At 38.4% G+C, this 20042-nt stretch overlaps 1 protein-coding gene across 1 annotated transcript; it reads left to right on the top strand.

The window, feature by feature from the left end:
- The first annotated feature begins 361 nt into the window (after positions 1 to 361).
- Positions 362 to 18488, top strand: socs5b (suppressor of cytokine signaling 5b). The gene is made up of 2 exons (XM_079636425.1): positions 362 to 784; positions 11944 to 18488. The coding sequence occupies exon 2, from the start codon at positions 11958 to 11960 to the stop codon at positions 13647 to 13649; it is 1692 nt and encodes a 563-aa protein (XP_079492551.1). The 5' UTR covers positions 362 to 784; positions 11944 to 11957; the 3' UTR covers positions 13650 to 18488.
- Positions 18489 to 20042: the final 1554 nt, after the last annotated feature.

Below are 20042 nucleotides of genomic sequence, written 5' to 3' on the forward strand. Positions count from 1 at the left end.
ACCCTTTCATATATTTATATAATATATATTGTAGATATTTGTTTGAGTGCTTCTACATTTTATATAGCTATGCTATTTGTATATATTATTATTATTTTTAGCCTATTTAAATATATATTTGTACATAGGCCTATATCACATTTATAATTCATATAGGCTACATTAATTATTTTTTTGTGATATTGTCAACGTTTCCTTTTAAGAATTAATGACGGCATGAATCACTCTCCTATTGATAAGCAATACACACTCACTGTGCGGTTAAAGGCAACAGATGGCTACTTTGTCTGATTGACTATAATCATTAATCATTCATCCCTTGGCACTCATGCATTATCTCGGGTCTCCACGTTTTCAGGGTGGCAACCGAGGCAACGCTCTCTCGAACTGCACTCTCATTGGTTGGCCACCACGCTCGTCACTCCCCCATCCGTCGGAAGTGCGTTCTCGCCCTGCGTCTCACTACAGTCTCAACTCGCCTGCAAGCTCGCGCTGTCGGCCTGTTCTTCACGCGTTTGCTCGGCTTGTCAAGCAGAAGTATGGGCTCAGTGGACCGGAGATTGGCCTTGGATTATGCTGACGTTCCAACCGACCAGAATGTTGCGGGATTCGGTTGTTTTCCTGCTTTATAAAAGCAAACCTCGGGAATGAGCACTTCTTCGCTCGTGTTTTATTCGCCAGGGCTGAGCGTAGGCTATATGGGACAGTAGCGAGTCTAACCGCTTTAACAGCCTTCTTTTGTAGACAAAAGAAGGCTGCGAAGTAATATTCACAAATTAAAGAGGTAAGTACGCCAATTTGCGTTATGCCTTCTGGATTGCAATGCTTTGCGCATTTTAACGCGCTTTATTTTTATGCGCGATTTAATGTAACGGAACGCGTGTGATGTCACCGCTGGTTTTGCATGTTTCCCCTACGAATGTTACAATGTAACATTCCCACATCCTCCCGTGTGTCTCTTTCTCTCTTCCGTGCGCTCTCGCGAACGCTCGCTCCCTCTCCGCGTTGCCCCGCTCATTCACCTGGGCACCACTTAAAATACTCTAAAAGAGATTTAATTCACCTAATTAATGCTGAGTGTTATAGATCCAAAATGCGTTGAACAAAGTGAGCAACGATATTTTGTTACGCACTGTGGGCAATCTATACTATACCATTTACAACATTTGCAATTGTTCTCCACCTAAAATTTAAAGGGGGTAGTTCACCCAAAATGGAAAAATCTGTCAATAATTACTCACCCTTATGCCGTTCCAAATCTTTTGTTCATCTTCGAAACACAAATGAATATATTTTTAATGAAATCTGAGTTTTCTTTCCTTCCATAGACCGCTACGCAACTACCACTTGCGTAGCATTAGAAAAAGTTAATAATTGGATTGAGCGATTTAGTCAATTTTCTGAATAGACTCAACCGCTTTTATAATGAACTGATTGAATTTAGGCTTTTATTCACATATAAACATTGAAAAGTGATAAATAGAAGTTCAACTGAACCTGCTTGATGGGCAAGAACAAACCTCATTGGTTCTTGGGAAGCTCAAAGTGCTGCATAATGCATGAGAGTGATCCTCATTGGTTCTCAAGTGTCAAGTGAACATCCTTGAGCTTCTGTTTACCACAACTGATGTGTGAGTAGATGAATGTTTATGTGAATATAAGCCTAAATGAAATCTGTTCATCATATAAAAGCGATCGTGTCTCTTAAAAAAAAACACCTAACTGTTCTATTCATATGGATTAGTTTTATGATCTCTTTATGGACTTTCTGTAGCGTCAAAGTGGTAGTTGCGTAGCTGTCTATGGAGGGACAGAAAGCTCACAGATTTCATAAAAAAGATCGTCATTTGTGTTCTGAAGATGAACGAAAGTCTTACGTGTGTGGAAATACATGAGTGTGAGTAATTAATGACAGAATCTTAATTTCTGTGTGAACTATCCCTTTAAGAGCTAGTGACGGATCTCCTTCAGAGCAGTCAGGTGGTTCAGTTTCTTATCATTCTCAGCAGCATCTAGTTTGTAGCTTACTGATATAACTTTGAGTCCTAGTTATGGGTAGTTATAACATGTCCACCTTCAAGATGTTAGGTGGAAATGTATAGGACTCTATAAGGAATAAGTATTTAATGGCTTGTGACTGGTCACCATTTCTTTAACTTTTCCCCACATTTTTAATCATCTTTTTGCATTAGTTTTAGATGGACATTGTGGCAGATACTTTTTTTATAAGGACAAATATTCCACGTAGTTCCCCAACAGTGGTTGATTTGTGTATTAATTTCTCGTTTGCTTTATTGTGTGGCACTCAGAATCAACTGTAATTTGTTAAATTGTTTCATTTGTTAATAAGGTTAATCAGGGTTTGCTGTTGCAATAAACCAATGAGTCTTTGTCTCTGTACGTAATGGTCTGCAAATAACTGTTCCTTACTTTTACTCTTTTCTTTTTTTTTCTCCTCTCAAAAGAAAACGCACTTCCGCCCTTTAATGTTGTCCAAAAGCCAGGCCACTCATCTGGACCCCATGAGAATAGGCGTGTCGAACTGAGAGAAAATTGCAGAGGATATTTTACTGGGTTTAATATGAGGCTCCTCAACAGTCGTAGTCTAACGTTATCTGTCCAGTTTTTTCTCTTTAGAGTGAGACACTTAAGTGTAGCTCAGCTGTATCTTCATGGGGTCCTTATAGATTTCTGTTCTACAGATTATAATGTTTCTTTGTGTGTTGGCATGTCTGTAGTTTAACACCCTTTTTCCTCCCTTTCTCAGTCTTGCTCGACACACTTCTTCTTCACTCTTCCCACACATTGCAATACATTCAACCCATCCATGTATTATGTTTTATTTTCCAAATAGCATTAGCATATATAATCAATACACTCTTCTTTTGGGTCACTTCTTTGGAATACTTTAGCATCTTCTTCGGCTATGTTCAGGATATCAGTAAAAATTAGATTTTTGTGCATATCCGATTGAAATCCGGTCAGATTTAGCAAGTGTGCACGGCAAGAATATCACATGAAATGCGATTTTTACAAATTCGTTTCGAGCTACATTCATATGTGGTTTGAAATCCTACTTAAATTGCATTTCTGGAAATCCGCCTCTGATCGGATTTCGTGTGGTTTATGTGACTTTCTCACACCACATAAAAAACTTCAGATGTTGTTATAGGAAATATGCTGAAAGTCGCTGCAGAAACAAGGTTGTGTTGAAATAAAGTGCTGGTTGAGCAGAAAATGACAATATAATGGAGACATGTTTTGAAACTGGCACAGACGACAGCACGGAATAAAGCCACGCATACCCGGCGCCTCTTACGTTTCTGCCGCTGCCTCAGAAGATGCGGTAGTCCAGCACAGCAGCTACACATTGTCATGTTGTAAATAAGACAACATCTATTGCAAATGCAAACCCCTCCATGTTGCGCTGGTGGTTGTTTTTAGCGTATACGGATCAACACAGCGCCATTGCCGTAGATACTAATGCAGATATTGCAGAAAATGACACACAAATCAGATCTGAACAGTTGCCATACACAATGTGTTGTGGACGGTCAATAATTTAAGATCAGATTCCAGTCGGATACACAAATAATCGGATTTGGACTGACAGTGTGAACGTAGCCTTTGATATCTGATCAGAGAAGAGCCCAGCTTATTAGGACACCGGGTAGGGGTAGATAAGCTGCTGAGCTCATAACACTCATTCACACTGGCACTTCATCCATGCATTCATGACCCACACCAACAAATTGAAGTGCCTTTATGCAGGAGAACTACATGAGAGGAGTTTCATATCCTGAACTGCTGGTCTGATAATGGCATATTCTTGAGCTCTGGCCTTGTTAATTTTGGGGAACTCTCATGCTTTTCTGTGTTTTCTCATTCGAGAGCGAGAGAGTTGGATCAGAATAGTTTCTGAGAGAAGACAGACTGTCTCTATTTGACTGTCTAATTAGGAGTCTGGAGAAGAGGCTTCTGAAGAGAACTTCAGAACGACATGCAGTGTCACAGAAGGGATATCAAACTGTTAACGGCTAAATACTCATAAAAGTTAATTTGACTAAACAAATTAGTTTAATATAAGTTTGTCCTGCTCAGACAGACCAATTAATTATTTTGAGAGTTAGGGTTTAGAGTAAGGCACAAACACAGGATTACTCCAGCAACAAAACGATAGAGATGCCTCTGAGGATTACAAGATGTTTTCCAGTGCCAAGTTGTGGGAAAACGCAGTCTTTACATTGCCATCCTTGTTGTGATCCTAACATTAAGAAAAAGTGTGGATGAACTTTGTTTTGACAAAGTTCCAGATCATGTCATTAAGACACTGTTCGTTTGTTCACTTAATTTTACTGTGGATTCATTTTTAAACTAGAATAAACAAGAAAAAAATGATGATGCAGTGATGACTATATTAGATCTGACAGCAATGTTGCAACACACAAGTGTGAGTAACAGTATTTTTACCATGAGTCACTTGCTTTGTCTGATACAGATGAGTATACTACAGCACTGCAGTCAAACTGTGAATAGTTCTGATGATAGTTGTGATTTGCTGTTCTTTCCTTTGCTTCTGCGTTTAATGGGTTAATACGGCGGATTCCCAGATATGGAAAAACACACGGAAAACGCTGCTTTTGTTATTGTTTTGATCTCGCTGTAATCCTTAATAAAAGCTTGAGTGAGCGACATTTTGTTTTGTCATCAGTAAGACATTACAACACGCTTCATTTAATTTAAAACATGACACTGTAAATGACAATGTACATGTTTTTCACTTTATGGAAAAGGATGAATGATAAAGTCACCTTCATTTATATAGGTATAGCCTATAAGAACAACAATGGTACATATTCATTCATGATTCCGTTTATACGAAACGCTGTAAGTTATCCTGTCAACTATAATTGTGGATAAAGCATAGGCTATGTAAAACACAAAAATGTTTTAACTATGTAATGAGATTTTTCAACATCAGAAGTTTTCAAAACAATTCCACACGTGTAATGGTGGGGACATTGAAATTATTTGAATATACAAAACTACTACACAATCATAGCAGTGGGCATTTACTTCCAAAGTCTTGTATGTCGCTTGATAAAAACTGAGTGTTTGAAAGCGAGGGTCAAAAACACAGAATATAAATAATTATTATTTCTAAATGATGATTTTTTTTTTTGTCAAAATCTTGATAACATTATAAGGGGGACCTCAGAGAACATCATTAATGCAGTTCATGACCCCTTTAAAGCAGTAGAATAAAATGTCATTTATCTCAATAGTTCACATACAAATTATACCATTTCATCATCATTTAGGCTACTCTCCCTATGTCATTCCAACCTTTTTATTATCTACACTTTTCTTCTGTGAAACACAAACAAGACCATGTTAGTACAATGAAAGTGAATGGCAGTTTATATCTCCAATTTGATTTGATTTTTTTTACCGAAACTGTAAATATAATTGTTAATTGAATATGGTATGCTGTTCAGGATGGTGTGTTCTCAGATGAAAAAATAAAACTCAGTAAAGTACTTTGCCAATGAGCCGCCTCCTGAACAAATGTTACATATTGCTACTTTAGCTTTGGCATTAAGTGTGTCCACACTGCTGATATTTTATCTGGTTTAGCTTATTCACAATGGCCCTCATTTATGAAAAGTGCGTACACCAAATTTCCAGCGTACACCTGGCGGACACCCAAAACCACGGTGACTTAGCGATTTATCAATATGGACGTTGGCGTACGGCACGCTCAAATCCTACGCCAGCTCAGGAGGAGTTAGTGCTGAAATGCGCAGAAAAATAATTCCTAACACCACAAAACGCACGGACAAACTAAAGATATGATATATTATGACCCACTATAAAAAAACTACATAGAAATTATAAACTTCAGTGTTTATTTTTGTGAGTTAAGCCCGGCAGGTGCGCACGGACTGGGTTCAGTAATGAAAGGCTTTCAATGACCAAAAAATGATTCAGACTGACAAAATAATAAAAATGACATTCTTCTTCTTTTAAATAATAATAATAACAAAGACATTTTTCTTCTAAATAACAATAAGCATCATTAATAATCAAAATCATAATACTAAGAAGAATATTACAAATTGTCATGCAATTATTCACATCATCATCACTATTGTACACCCCATTACATGTGACGTCATGCGAAATTCAACGCTAATAGTTTCAAAACACGTGCTGTAAAATAATGCATTGTGATAGGTAATTTGTTCAACCAACCAGCGATTTAAACTGGATTTCCACCGGAGAAGTTTCTCCTCTTTGCCGTCTTCCGTGTGTCCATGGCGTAAAATGAGGGCGTGGGGGAAGCGGAGACGTGAATATATAGGGACGTGTTAATCTAATGACGATCGTTTTTAGCCGCGGCATTTATCAAGAGGCAGGTATTGCGTACACCTGAATTTCAAAGGTACACACAGCTTCATAAATCAGGCGGTGAGAGGAGTGTAAGCATAATCTTACGCCAACATATACGCCCGTTTTGACGCAAGATTGATAAATGAGGGCCATTGTGTGCATGAAATGGATGCAGTCAAAAATCATTGTAATTGAAAATTGCTCATTAAACATCAGTGTATTGGTCAATGGTTTTGGCCCTCCAAGACTATTTTTTGCCTCTTGCTGTCCTGGGCTGGCCGGATATTTTCGGTTGCTGAAATTTGTGTGCATAACTACAATTTATTTGCATTCACTTTCATTGTATGGAAACCAGAGGCTTGGACATTCTGACGTATATCACCTTTGTGGGAAAAAATACAGAATAGTCATAATGACATGAGGTTGGGTAAATTTTTGAAATGTTTATTTTTTCCAAATTATCCCTCTGGTTTCCAGTATAGTGTCTGAAAATAAAGACATGCTCAGAAATGTTCTTCCACCTTTTTTCAGACCAGGAACAATGTTTGGAGAGAATATCCTCTCTGTGCATTCGTTCTTGCAAGCCAGAGCTGTTTGTTTTTGTGAAAGTGATTTGCATAGTCAAGGAAAAAATTCTGCCAACTCGCGTGGAAAAAGACAAAGCCGATGCATCTGATATTGCAGTTCATTAGAGATGTATCTGGAGGCTGAAAGGGCAGAGCGAGTGAAAGAAAAGAGCCCGTGTCTCATCACGTCGTATTTGGAGTGTTATGTGAGCATTACTCTGCAGGTGCAATGTTATTTTTTGGCTAGCGATCAGCGACAGTAAATGTGAAATTGTTGATTTAATGTGTGTTTGCCAAAGATCTTCTTCTCAGCACATGAACACTTAATCAAACCTTTATAATTGTTGCTGCAGTGAAGCTGGATAGTTGGAATTGCTTAGAACATTGATGTTTGTAGCGCTGGATCATTAGATGGGTTCAGTCCAAACCTATCTATAGTGTGTAAGTGATTATTCACTCTTATATAACTCTCCGCAACATCCTACTGCTTTTCACTGACATATTGTTCATGTTTTACATAGTGGTACGTGTGGTACATTTCCACATGTACCAAACAGTTTAGATACATTCGTAATTTGCCCATAATATGATTTAATTTAGGAATGTTGACAGATAATGTAAGAGATTTGGTGTCTTTATTAAATGATTATGTGAAGAATAAAGTATGTTTGAAGATGATGCATTTGAAAAACTATTTTATAGGCTGTGTGATTGCTTGTGCATTGGTCCTGGTAGTTTGGTGGTCCTTAATTCTGGGAAGGGTGGTATTGTTTGAAGTTATCCCGTAGTAAAAGGAAGCAGCACCACCTCTTAAATATGAAAACAACACCTGATGCCAAACTGGACTCTGGTAATACACTTTAAACTAAGAACTTTAGCAGTTGTACAGTGCACAGTGAGAGTGCTATTTAGACTTTCAGGATCTGCTTGCCGGGCGTTTTAAATAATGAAATCAATATATGGTTGATTAAACTGTAAGTTGTAATGCATTAGTTAAGAATGTCTTAAATGCTGTAAATAAAATAAATAACATGGATATTTTTGCATACTCCTCCAACCAATTTTTAGTTGTGTACTGCAAATGTGATCAAACAGATGTTTACACCATGTTAAATACTGTTTGATACTTCTACTGGCTTCTGTCCCAGAACCTAATAAGGAATGTTAAGTTTAGCCAGTTAACTGACATAGGCCTTGTCCCAAATGCTGACCAAATTTGAGTCAGATTCAATGATTCTATTTGAGATTGTTGTTGTTGTTTATCTTGTAATACTCCAATGGCTTTATATGGGTTGTACATTTTTCTGTCTTCGGTGCTTTGGTTAATTCTGAGTAAATATTGTCTTTTAATTTAATCAATTAAAATTATCGGTCGACCATAGTTTGCGAGCCCCCTTCTGAATCAGTAGATGACAAACAGGACACCCTGGTCCCTTGGACTTCACGTGTGCATGAGAGAACGAATGCCACGAGACTGCAAGTCCACATCAAGTGCCCCATTTAAGACGGAGCTGTACTGTCATGACTCATGATACCCTGAGAGCAAAATGATAGGAGTATATTTCCACTGCTCATCTTTGTGGTTTTATTTATACTTTTATATTTTAGTTTATACTTTGTGTGCCCTAGTAAAGAAATGCGCAGTACTGTATATACTAGTGGTCAATCATTGTATTTTAAATATCGCCATTAGCCGATACGTTTTTCCATTTAGCTGATTTGTTGAAGCGGGACTTTAATCTTGACAGCGTCGAGAACACCCTCATCTTCGATCTAATGTGTTATTACAACTGTTACACAAAGTAGGCGGTATACAAATTTTTTTTTTGTAGCGTTGTTTTTATATTATTAGTAATAGAAAGACAAACACTACAATGCTTTCTCATTTATCGTTGACATTTAGCAAATGCACATTTATATCATTTAAACAAATCTTTAAATATAGTAATAAACCTTTAATTGTACTAACCTTGCAGAATCCAGCCGTGAAATCTTCTGAACTGTGCATTTGTAGACTGCATAAAAACGTGTGTTACTGGACACGCACAATAGACAAACATTAAACCTTGATTTCAAACAATGCTGCACTATGTCCAGTTTCCTACTATGTCATAGTTGTATAATTTTCACTGTGTGCTGTATGTAAAATTAGGGTCTCTATTTAAAAAAAAAAATATGATACCCAGTGCGCACAAACATACTTAAAGGGCACCTATTATGACATTTAAAATTTTCCTAATGTTGTTTAGGGAGTCCCCAACAACAGTTTTACGTGCATGCAATGTCAAAAAACACTTTTGTTTTCGTATAATATGCATTTATTTTTACCTGATTTGCTCACCGACTCCCAAATGATTCGTTCAACGACTCATTTTTCCAAACCCCTCCTTTGCGCGACGCTAATCTGCGATTGGTCAGATGACCCAGCAGTGTTTACAGAGATAATACTTATTGTTTAACACGGAGTACAATGATGCTTTTATCAATTAAATCGTGTTATAATAATGATTATAGTCCACTGCTTTGTAGTTTGTAGTAAAAAACTAAAAATAAGATAAAGAATTTAATGTTAGTGCGCATAGCCCAGAGTTCATATTGTAAAAGCACAATCAGTCTTTGTTTGCATTAGCCCGATGCATAAACATAACGTTTTTACAAAAAAAAAAAAAAAATGCAGTTACGTTACTACGAGGTATTACTCTATTCTTTAAGACAACTCCGAAAACAACGACAAACACTTCACATATCTCAATACAATTGCCATTGAAGACCTAGAAGCTAAATGGTGCTTACACAACAAACAAAATAATAATTAAGCATGCTACATAAAACATAAAAGCAACAATTATTAATAACATTTACAGGTTGTGATACGGAGGAGGAAGCTGATGCAAATACACTTAGAAATGAACCTTCCTTCAATATCAGCCGGCTCGCGAATCCAAGTTTGATTGCATTTAAAAAGCAATCGTCTTCAAAATGGTGCGAACAAAGCACAAGGCTCGGACTATACTTCTGTGGTATAGTTGTATATATGAATTGTAGCCAATTTGTAGTCTTCAAATGCTCCTCCTTGGGCAGATGAAAAAAGTTGTCTTTTGAGTCGCACTTCAGAACACAGCGTCTCGTCGCCATGATATTTTCCCAGGCCTTGGAGCGCAATAAGTGGGCGTATCGTATTCAAATAACTTGACAAGTTGACGTCATCTAGTCAGAGAAAAAGCTTCGGTCTTCTAACGATTCATAAAAATGACTCCGAGTCGACTCTTACTTTTGAAAGACAATAACTTTATATACGATGCACTTTCATATTTCAAACTTTGCAGGATTTTTTTGTTCACTTAGATCTGTTACACACTACATGAAAGGTACATTTCAAAATTCCATAATAGGTGCCCTTTAAGTTTCCTTTTTATTAATATTTTTTACAATGTCTTTATTAGTGAAAAATACTGTACTAGGATTACAAAATCAAGACGTTGACACCCGAAGAATAAATCTGTTTTTTACAGATTTTAAAAATTAATTTTCAAATAATTTAATAAGTATAAAAAAATATATATATATATATATATATATATATATATATATATATATATATATATATATATATATATATATATATATATATATATATATATATATATATATATATATATAGGCCATTGGCCACCCTACTCTCAAGATATCTGCATTGGCATTCCAAAAATCCAGTATCAGTTGACTAGTATATACACTGAGATAAATCCTTGTATTTTACTGTAACTTTGTTACAGCATCATGTTGCTGCTAGACCACTAAGATCCTCTCAAAGCTTTACTTTAAATGTTCCAAATTCTCGGTTAAAAAATAAGGGAGATTGTGCCTTTGAGGTAGCAGCACCGCGTCTTTGGAATAGTCTACCTTTACACATTAAATCCTGTGATTCCATCGATTGTTTTAAATCTAAGTTGAAGACCCATCTCTTCCCTGCTGCTTTTAATGGTTCTTAGCTACATGTTGTTTTATTTAGTGTTTTGTTTTATGGTGTGTTTATATGTTTTGTACGGTTGGGTCTGTTTGATTAATTAATAAATGTAGCTTTGTTGGTATGATTTTGATATGAGAATGATGAAATCCCATAGTATTCAGTCTTTTCAGATTGTTTTGGAGTTTCTCTGAGGTTTATTGCAAGGTCTGTTCAAATATTAAATTTTCATTTTAATTTCATATGTATTATCTTGGCATTAGACTACTCAACCATATATTTTGCTCTGTGAAGATGATACGTTTGGTTTCCCTTTTATAATGTGGAGATCTGAGCATGATCTGCTGGTGACTTCAATTTAGCATAATTTGTGCAGTACACCCACAGTGTTTCAAGCAAGATCAGCACTTTTTCTTTGACAAAAAGGGAACAGGAACCGCCTCTCAGACAGACCATTTTTGTGTGTGTGTGTGTGTGTGTGGTGTGTGTTACCATGACAGTGAAAGTTCTTGGTCAGGTCCAGACTGGCTCAGTAATACAGTACATACCAGCAGATCAGCTGTGAGCAGATCCCTCAGTTCATTTATAGCCATGGCCTTGTGTCAATGCATGTCTGCCTGGCAACTCTGTGCTAACTGTACCACTCCAGCACGCACCCACTATACACAAGCTCTTTGTGTATAACATTTTGCACACATTCTTTGTGCTCACACACTTAACACGTTTTAGTGCTGTTTTATCTGTCTAATATGTATCGCATTCCATTTTGTTAAAACTACAATCTTATCAGATCACCCCAGCTTACAGTTTTTAATACTATTCTAACGTATCATGCTTTCATTTCAGTGCCCTAGGAATGTAGCTTTTATAGACCATCTCTCATCCAGTGCGCACAAAAATGTCACGCATTTCTTTTGTCCATATTTTTTTTTTTGTCTGTAGTTTACACACTGTTGCTGCTCTTATGTATGAACAGCGAAAAGATTTTCATTGTTATTTTTTTTGTTTCCTTGATAGGTAGTCTCCAATCTATGGAGAAAGTGGGGAAGATGTGGGGTAACCTCCGGAGTAGATGCCAAGCCCTCTTTCACAAGGATGGCACAGAGTCCAATCTGTGTAGCCAGGATTTAGATTGTGTTCACTGTGTGGTGGACCTGGGCAGGGGAGCACATGCAGAACCCTATGAAACTAGGTCTTCCACACCCGCACGGACTTTGTCACCACTCCCACTGGTTACTGGAGGACGCAGAGGCCATAACTGTGTGGCAGATATTCCCCAGATAGTAGAAATCTCCATTGACAAAGAGAGCGATGATGCAAGGAGGGGCCCCCTTGTGCGTAGGGACTCCTATTCACGCCATGCTCCCTGGGGAGGTAAAAAGAAACATTCTTGCTCAACTAAAACACAAAGTTCACTTGAGGCTGACAGGCGAATGGGACGCTCAAGAGGAAGTACAGCCAGGAGGGATCGCCGTTATGGAGTTAGCTCCATCCAAGAGATTAATGATTCTGTAGGAACTGGCAGCAGTGGGCGCAGCCTTAGCACCCGTGGCCTGCGGCAGCGACTTCGAGACACTGTAGGCTTGTGCCTTCCTCTCACCACGCACCGCCGCTCTCAGTCAGCCAAAGGGCAGGTGTCCTCCAAGCGTAAGATCCACCTGACAGAACTGATGCTTGAAACATGCCCTTTCCCACCCGGTTCGGATCTGGCCAACAAGTGGCACTTAATTAAGCAACATACAGCACCAGTCAGCCCTCATTCCTCAACTGCTCTTTTGGATGCATTTGATTCAGCACATTCTTCCCCTGAAGACGAGGAGGAGAGACTGCGTGAACGACGTAGACTTAGCATCGAGGAAGGAGTGGATCCCCCTCCAAATGCACAGATCCATACACTGGAGGCAACTTCACAGGCCTCTTCCCTCTATAAACTGGGACCAAAGATGGCTCCTGTTGTTGGGGAAGGACTTGTGGAGGGCAGGAGCCTAGGAACAGTCTCCTCCATTTCTGGGGGGTTATCGGGAATTGCCGCACAAGTTGCAGCGAGTTTGGCAGTGCCATCTCACACTGTTGACTGTGACTCTGAAGAAGACTCAACTACCCTTTGCTTACAGACACGAAGGCCAAAGCAGAGGCATGCCTCTGGAGACACTCACTGCTCCAGACAGCCAGGGCCTTGGAAGGTCCACACACAGATTGACTATATCCATTGTTTGGTTCCTGACCTACAGGCCATAACTGCACTTCCTTGCTATTGGGGGGTGATGGACCGGTACCAAGCAGAGGCACTGCTGGACGGACGGCCAGAAGGAACCTTCCTGCTACGTGACTCTGCACAGGAGGACTACTTGTTCTCCGTTAGTTTTCGACGCTACAATCGGTCGCTGCATGCACGCATTGAACAATGGAATCACAACTTTAGTTTTGATGCGCATGACCCCTGTGTCTTCCACTCCTCTACGGTAACAGGCCTGCTTGAGCACTATAAAGACCCCAGTGCTTGTATGTTCTTTGAGCCCCTGCTCACTGCTCCCTTACACCGGACCTTCCCTTTCAGCCTTCAGCACCTGGCGCGAGCCGCTATCTGCAGACGCACCACCTACGATGGTATTGGTGCCTTGCCACTGCCTCCAACCATGCAGGACTTCCTCAAGGAGTATCACTACAAACAGAAAGTCCGTGTGCGCTGGCTAGAGAGAGAGCCGCCATTCAAGGTCAAATGAGGTCTGGTTCTGTGCCGAGAGAGGCAGGAGTGTGGGCAAGAGCTTTACCGCCAGAGGAGTCTGTGTCTCATATTATCAATCATACTGCTGGCTTAAGACTCAAGGCAAAAGGGGATGTTATGAACTTCCGGCAGTTTTTTTTCCTGCTAATACTACACGTGGAATCCATACATATGTTTCAATGCAGTACATTCTGTCAAGCTAGCTTATGTGCTGAAGTGTTGAGCATGCTGGGAATGAGATGGTCTTATTCTCTCTGCTCTTCTGACTTTATATCCAGTAGATCTTCACTAGCATGCCCCCTGTATTCTATCTTCTAGTGTTTTACACTATTTTGAGCAGTAAAACTGAGTGTTGTTACATTAATTAGCCTCATTTGTGAGGCAAATGGATGAAATCTATATTAGCTTAGTCCAGTGATTAAAATATATTCATCAAATAATCTTGGAACTCTTGATAGCTGAATATCTGCTACTCTCTAAAACGAAATCTTAAACATCTAGACACGTTAACTATATGGCTATTTGCTAAATAATGGCTAATTTATCAGCAATACCTTCAAGATACTTTACAGCACCCTCTACAAGTGTCAAGTTCCCTGAGACAGCACTTGTTAAGCCTTGTGTACATGGACTGAATCACAGTTATACATGCACTTCTCAGAACTAAGCATGTTTTATTTTTAAAATCAAGGCAGACGGAAGTGAAAGGCATGAATTAATTGCGTGAGGAGGAAGGAGCTACTATATGCAAAAAGCTACTTTTTCCTTTTACCCAGTGGCCGTAGAGTGGGAACACAGGCACAGTGCACCATGTGCCATATGATAAAAAGGACAGATTTTTTTTTTTGAACTGGGCCCTCCTGTAGTGTCATATCCCAACATAATTCTTGTTTTAAACAATCTATTTGACTATTTTCCATTTTTATCATTGACAGTCTAAAATGACATAGGGCACTTTACTTGTTGTTTGCGTACCACACAATGACTTAAAGACTCAAGTACATGCATATAAACAGATTGGTTGTCTGTATGTTTGTTTTTTTATGGACCTTATTCATAGGATGTCAGTTTATCCCCCATTTTCCCAGCACGAGTCACCCAAAGTTTATGTTAGTGTCAAGTATCTCTTACCTTGCCTGTGCATATGGTATTTGCTCAAAGCTATATTTTAGCTTACATGGTTATATATGCAACAACCGAAAATGGACCAAGAAAGTCCTCTGTAAAACTTGTATAGATACCTCTAAGATTATTTTCCCTTTAGATTATTGTTGGAACACAAATGCCATCACTGCGTATATATTTTGTTTGTTGGATTGATGTCTAGTTCTGTTATAAAGTGTGGTTGGTTTCACTTGATAATGTTGCACTTTTATTCATTATGAAGCATGCAGCTATGCTTCCCTTGTCATAATTGTGTGCACTAGTGATTGAAATTCCCTGAACACTGTAAACAACAAAGTTATAAAACTCTATACTTAGTTTTGATGTTCTTGGCTTTACACAAAATTTTAAATTAAGGCCAACACAATCATGCTCATGTTTAATATCAGATGTTCAGCATTGCAATGGTAGACTTTTAAGTTCCAGGCAGATGTCAGGCCATACATAATTATGTAAAACTGATCAATTTTGCAGAATTTTGGTGTTTGATGATCAGTGACCAAAGGTGTATTATCTCTAGGTTGTTATTGTGATTGAGAAATCTTCCACCATGCCTCTTGATTATTTATATTGAGCTCAATAGCTTAATTATAGTGTCCAGTTTTCTGGCAGAATAGCACCCATTTTGAAGCCATTTATTTGAACTGCAATTAAATTCTTTCAGAACACGCCTCAGTTATCGCTGAAAGGAAGTCATTTTGTTCATTTTAACTTTTTTTTCACTCTATTTTTCCACTTGAATGACATGAATGAATACTCAAAACAACCATCTTAAAATTTATTCCACCCTGCACACTGTATGCTCTGTATACAGGCTCATATTATGTTAACTGTGTAGCGGTACATGTCAGATGATGTCATCTGCTTTTAAGACTTTAGCTTTGAGAATAATATACCTTTCATTGAATCTACAGACAGAATATGAACACTTAGCCACAGCTAGCTGTTTCACAGCTGCTCCCGAGCCTGCCCTACTGAAAAAAAGCGATCTGAAACCAGCCTAAGCCGGTTTGCTGGTTTTAGTTGGTCTCCCAGGTTTTAGGCACTTTTCTGCTGGTCATGCTGATTGCCAGATTGACCAATTGAAGACCAGCTTTGCCAGGCTGACACACCAGCCTAAACCAGCTAAAACTAGCTCAGGCTGGTTAAAGCAGGTTGTTGTTGTTGTTGTTTTAACACTTATAGGTTATATTTGACAACTACTATGTGTAATCCAGTTTTTCCATGTTTGTTAGGATATGGTAACATGGTAATGCCATGGCATTTGGACATGTACCATCGTAAGGCTATGTTTTTTGGGGACATGTACCATCGTAATTCTGTGGTATTCTTTGAAGTACTGTGGAGTAATTTGGTATATGAAAAGGTACCATGGTGTTATCTTCTGATGACAACACTGTAACCTACAACGAAAACAAACAAACAAACAAACATTTTCAAACATGAAGGCTAAACGATGCTGAAGGTGTTCAGCAGACATTCATGATGCTCTTTTCCCATTTCAGGAATGAGCTCAGTTGATGTAAACAGCTGCATTTATGGCAGAATGCATCATTTTCAAGGGTGTTGGTTTGAGGGCTGTTAAATGCTTAGTGACAGCCTGTTCCTCACCAAATCCTTTGGATTTTTTTAAACTCTGGCATACTCATGTAGTCATTTGGGACTTTCTATGCCACTGCACAGTGAGCGAGTCTCTCCTGGCAGAGTTACACCCTGCCCTGCCTTACAGGCACTAATCACAGGCTAAATTTAATATGCTAGCCTCTAAATTTACCACCTGCAAAAAGGACCACTCTGTGTTTCTTGATGGGTGCTGTGAAAATAGAGAAGAGAGGTACTTTTTGCTCTAATTTTTCCTCTTCCTTCCCAGTCTGACCACATCCTCAGCATCACCCTCTTTCTTGGATATGTAGCGCTGAAAGCAAGAGAGCACATTGTTTGTCTAGTCTGGATGCTATGCTAAAGTTAGCATTAGCAAGTGGCTAACATACACAGTGCTCCATTGAGGAACATTGAGTGCTGCGAGGAATGGGGCTGTGTTTGAAACCACAGTCGTTATTTAGTTAATAGTCTCGAGAAAGTATTATGAGGGAAGTATAACACACCAAACTAATCCAACACAGTGTTCTCAGCAACTCAGGCCTGGTTTATTGCCTTTAAAATAGGGACTGCAGAAGTCAACAAAGATTACAGTGAGGAGTCTTGTTTTGAGACTTCTATGAGCTGTGTCTTGTGCTTATGGCCTGAGGACGCTTTGTCTTTGTTTTCATGGTTAACAACTAGATAATTCTGAAACCGCTTCTCTATACGGAGGAGTCTGATGTTCTTTCTGCCCTTTTTCCCCATGGGAATTTATGTCAGCCACTGTAGCACATACTGACCATATGACCATGTCAAGTATAGAACCTGCTTGCAAACTAGCCAGTGAAAAAAAAAAGAAGAAATTCACACATACACAAATGTACCCATAATTGTTTGATGTTGAGGTGTACAAGTCAATTATAGAGTGGACTTTATTCTACAGAGTGTGGCAGGGCAGCCATTGATCTTGAACTTACTAATCCTTCTGTTTAGATCATAATTCTTTCACCTCTCCTTTAGTGCCAACGTGTAAAGCTCTGGGGCCTCATTTATGAAACACGCGTATGATCATCCTAAATGTGAAAGCATGATCATTACCAATGATTAAACAACTGAAAATGAGATGATAAAATTATAAACTGGTTTCTGCCGTCATTCAATGCAACAAAATTTGGACAGTGCTATTTTGTGTGTGTGCGCGAGCGTGTGTGTAAACATGACAATTTATTTATTCATTTAGTCTATTGTTCACTTTGCAATTGTATCATTAAAAGGCTTCCGAAAATTAAGTCAGCAGAAAGGTCATTATGCATGTTTTTCACTTGTACATGCAAGAATATTGCCATGACAGTTTCAGCCTTCCTTGATCCCAATTTGTTCCTACGCAGGATCAAATCCATGGACTTTAGGATTAAATCTGAATTTAGGATTAAATCTGGACTTAAATCTGGTTTTATAAATGAGCCCTCTGATCTTTGCAACTTTGGTGCCAAAATTTGTTGCAAAAGGAGTTAGTTTTATGCAAGCAGAGTAGCACTTAATGAATTGTTATTTTTACATAAATTGTATCTCTAATACACAATGAGTGTGATGTAACTGTAAGGTTGCAATCTAATGTCACTTTAATGCTATACGTGCACGCTTGTAGCAGTATATGTGTGGGTGCTGTGGTGACAGGGCTTGATGATGATGGGGGCTAATGGTTGTCATTCTGCCTCCTCCACCGCCTTATACATTCTGACCAATCACAACAGCCTTCTCAGCTGCCACAGATTAACCAATCTCTAATCATACAGTATCACCAAATATTGTTCTCTGTTCCCTTTAATCTTCTTTTCTCATTTTGTTACTTAATATCTCGATGGAAGAGGTGTTTTTAAAAAAAAAAGATGTTCACATTATAGTTTTTGTGGGGTTTTTTGTCCTCTCCACCTCTGAATATTTTCTTGGACTCTATTGTTTTATTCTTTTGCATAACCTGTTCATTGTTACAGCCAATGCCCTTGTAGATGTCACTCTTGGTGCTTTGTGAATGCTTCATTGTCTTAATAATATTAATAAAATATTGAGTGTATTCCATGCAGTAAATAGATATCACAAATTGCTTTCTTTCATTTGGTCATTATTTGCATTATACATTATATATGGACTTAATATGCACACATCTTTTAAAAGCTGTATTTGTCACTTTATGACATTATGTCCCGTGTATACTTTAAAGTCAACGTGAAATCAAAACAGTTGTGGGGCACCATTGACTTCCATAGTGTGGGAAAAAACATACAGCGCTGCCCCACAACTGTTTAGTATGGAAGCTTGTTTCTGCCACAGTATCAAAAATAAAAAAGGTAATTGTGAATTTTTATCTCACAATTGCGAGTTTACATTCAGAATTGCATGATATAAAGTCACATTTGCAAGATATAATGTCAGAATTGTGTGATATAAAATCACAATTCTGGGGCAAAAAGTATTTTTTCTTAGAATTGGACATTTATAACTCGCAATTGCGAGTTTATATCTCTCAATTCTGACTTTTTTTCTCACAATTGTGAGTTTATATCATAATTCTGAGAGAAAAAAAGTAAGAATTGTGAGATGTAAACTCGCAATTGTGAGAGTAAAAGTCACAACCTTTTTTTGTTTTTTTATTCTGTGGCGGAAACAAGCTTCCATGCGAGGGTGAGTAAATGATGACGTTTTTGGATGAACTATCCCTTCAACTTAATGTACATTACTAACCCTTTTGTGCACAGTTCATCAGTGCATGTCATTGCAATGAAGAAAATATATCTTTAAAATACTTTTTTATCAGCCTCCACCTCTAAAACGACACTCAAAGTTGGTTGACATCCAACCCACATTTTACTATCCAATCCCGTTGGATAAAATCCCACCTGCCTTTTTTTTAATAGATTGTTGGAGGTAGAACATGACACAATTGCGTATTCATGTTGACTTCAATAACAAAAAGCATCTAATCTTGTTCCATAATATTCCATCATAGAAATTCACATGAGCTGGAGGTCAGCGGTATTATTTGTCCTTTCGAAATGAAATATAAATAGCATGCAGGTTATCAATTACACATTACCCACCCAAAGCTTGTGAATAATTGAAAGTATCCTTTGGACAAGAGGGCTGAGCAGAAGAAATGAGGCCATTTATGTTTACTTTATTGAAAATTACATTATTCAAATCACAAACACGGCTGGACAATCTATGAAAGCTGTTCTCTGAAAACAACACTCTCGTTTTCTGCTCTTTATAGCACGCTGCGCGTACAGATCGAGTTCTATTCGGTTTATTCATATTTGTTTTCCTCTTTGATGACCATGATCTGGTCAATGGGGTGAATAAAAAACTGTCCTAGTTACGAGTCTCTCATTTAGATCACAGCGACATTCCCATCTCTGCTCATGCTTTCCATAGCCAGCATACCTCCTGAGCTCTCTCTCGAAACACGTGTGTGCGCTTTTCTCATGCCTCATATCTCCACACATCATCCCTAAGCAGAGCAGAATGAGAGGGGGAGAAAAAGCCGCTGTCTCTTTTGCACTGGATGGCCTCCAAGTCTGTGGCGGCAAAGTGAACAGTGTCCTCTCTCTCACCTCTCCCTGCCTAAATGCACATGCACAGGCTCCCA

Source organism: Phoxinus phoxinus (genome assembly GCF_949152265.1).
Source record: "Phoxinus phoxinus genome assembly, chromosome: 14".
In the NCBI taxonomy this organism is placed as follows: Eukaryota; Metazoa; Chordata; class Actinopteri; order Cypriniformes; family Leuciscidae; genus Phoxinus; species Phoxinus phoxinus.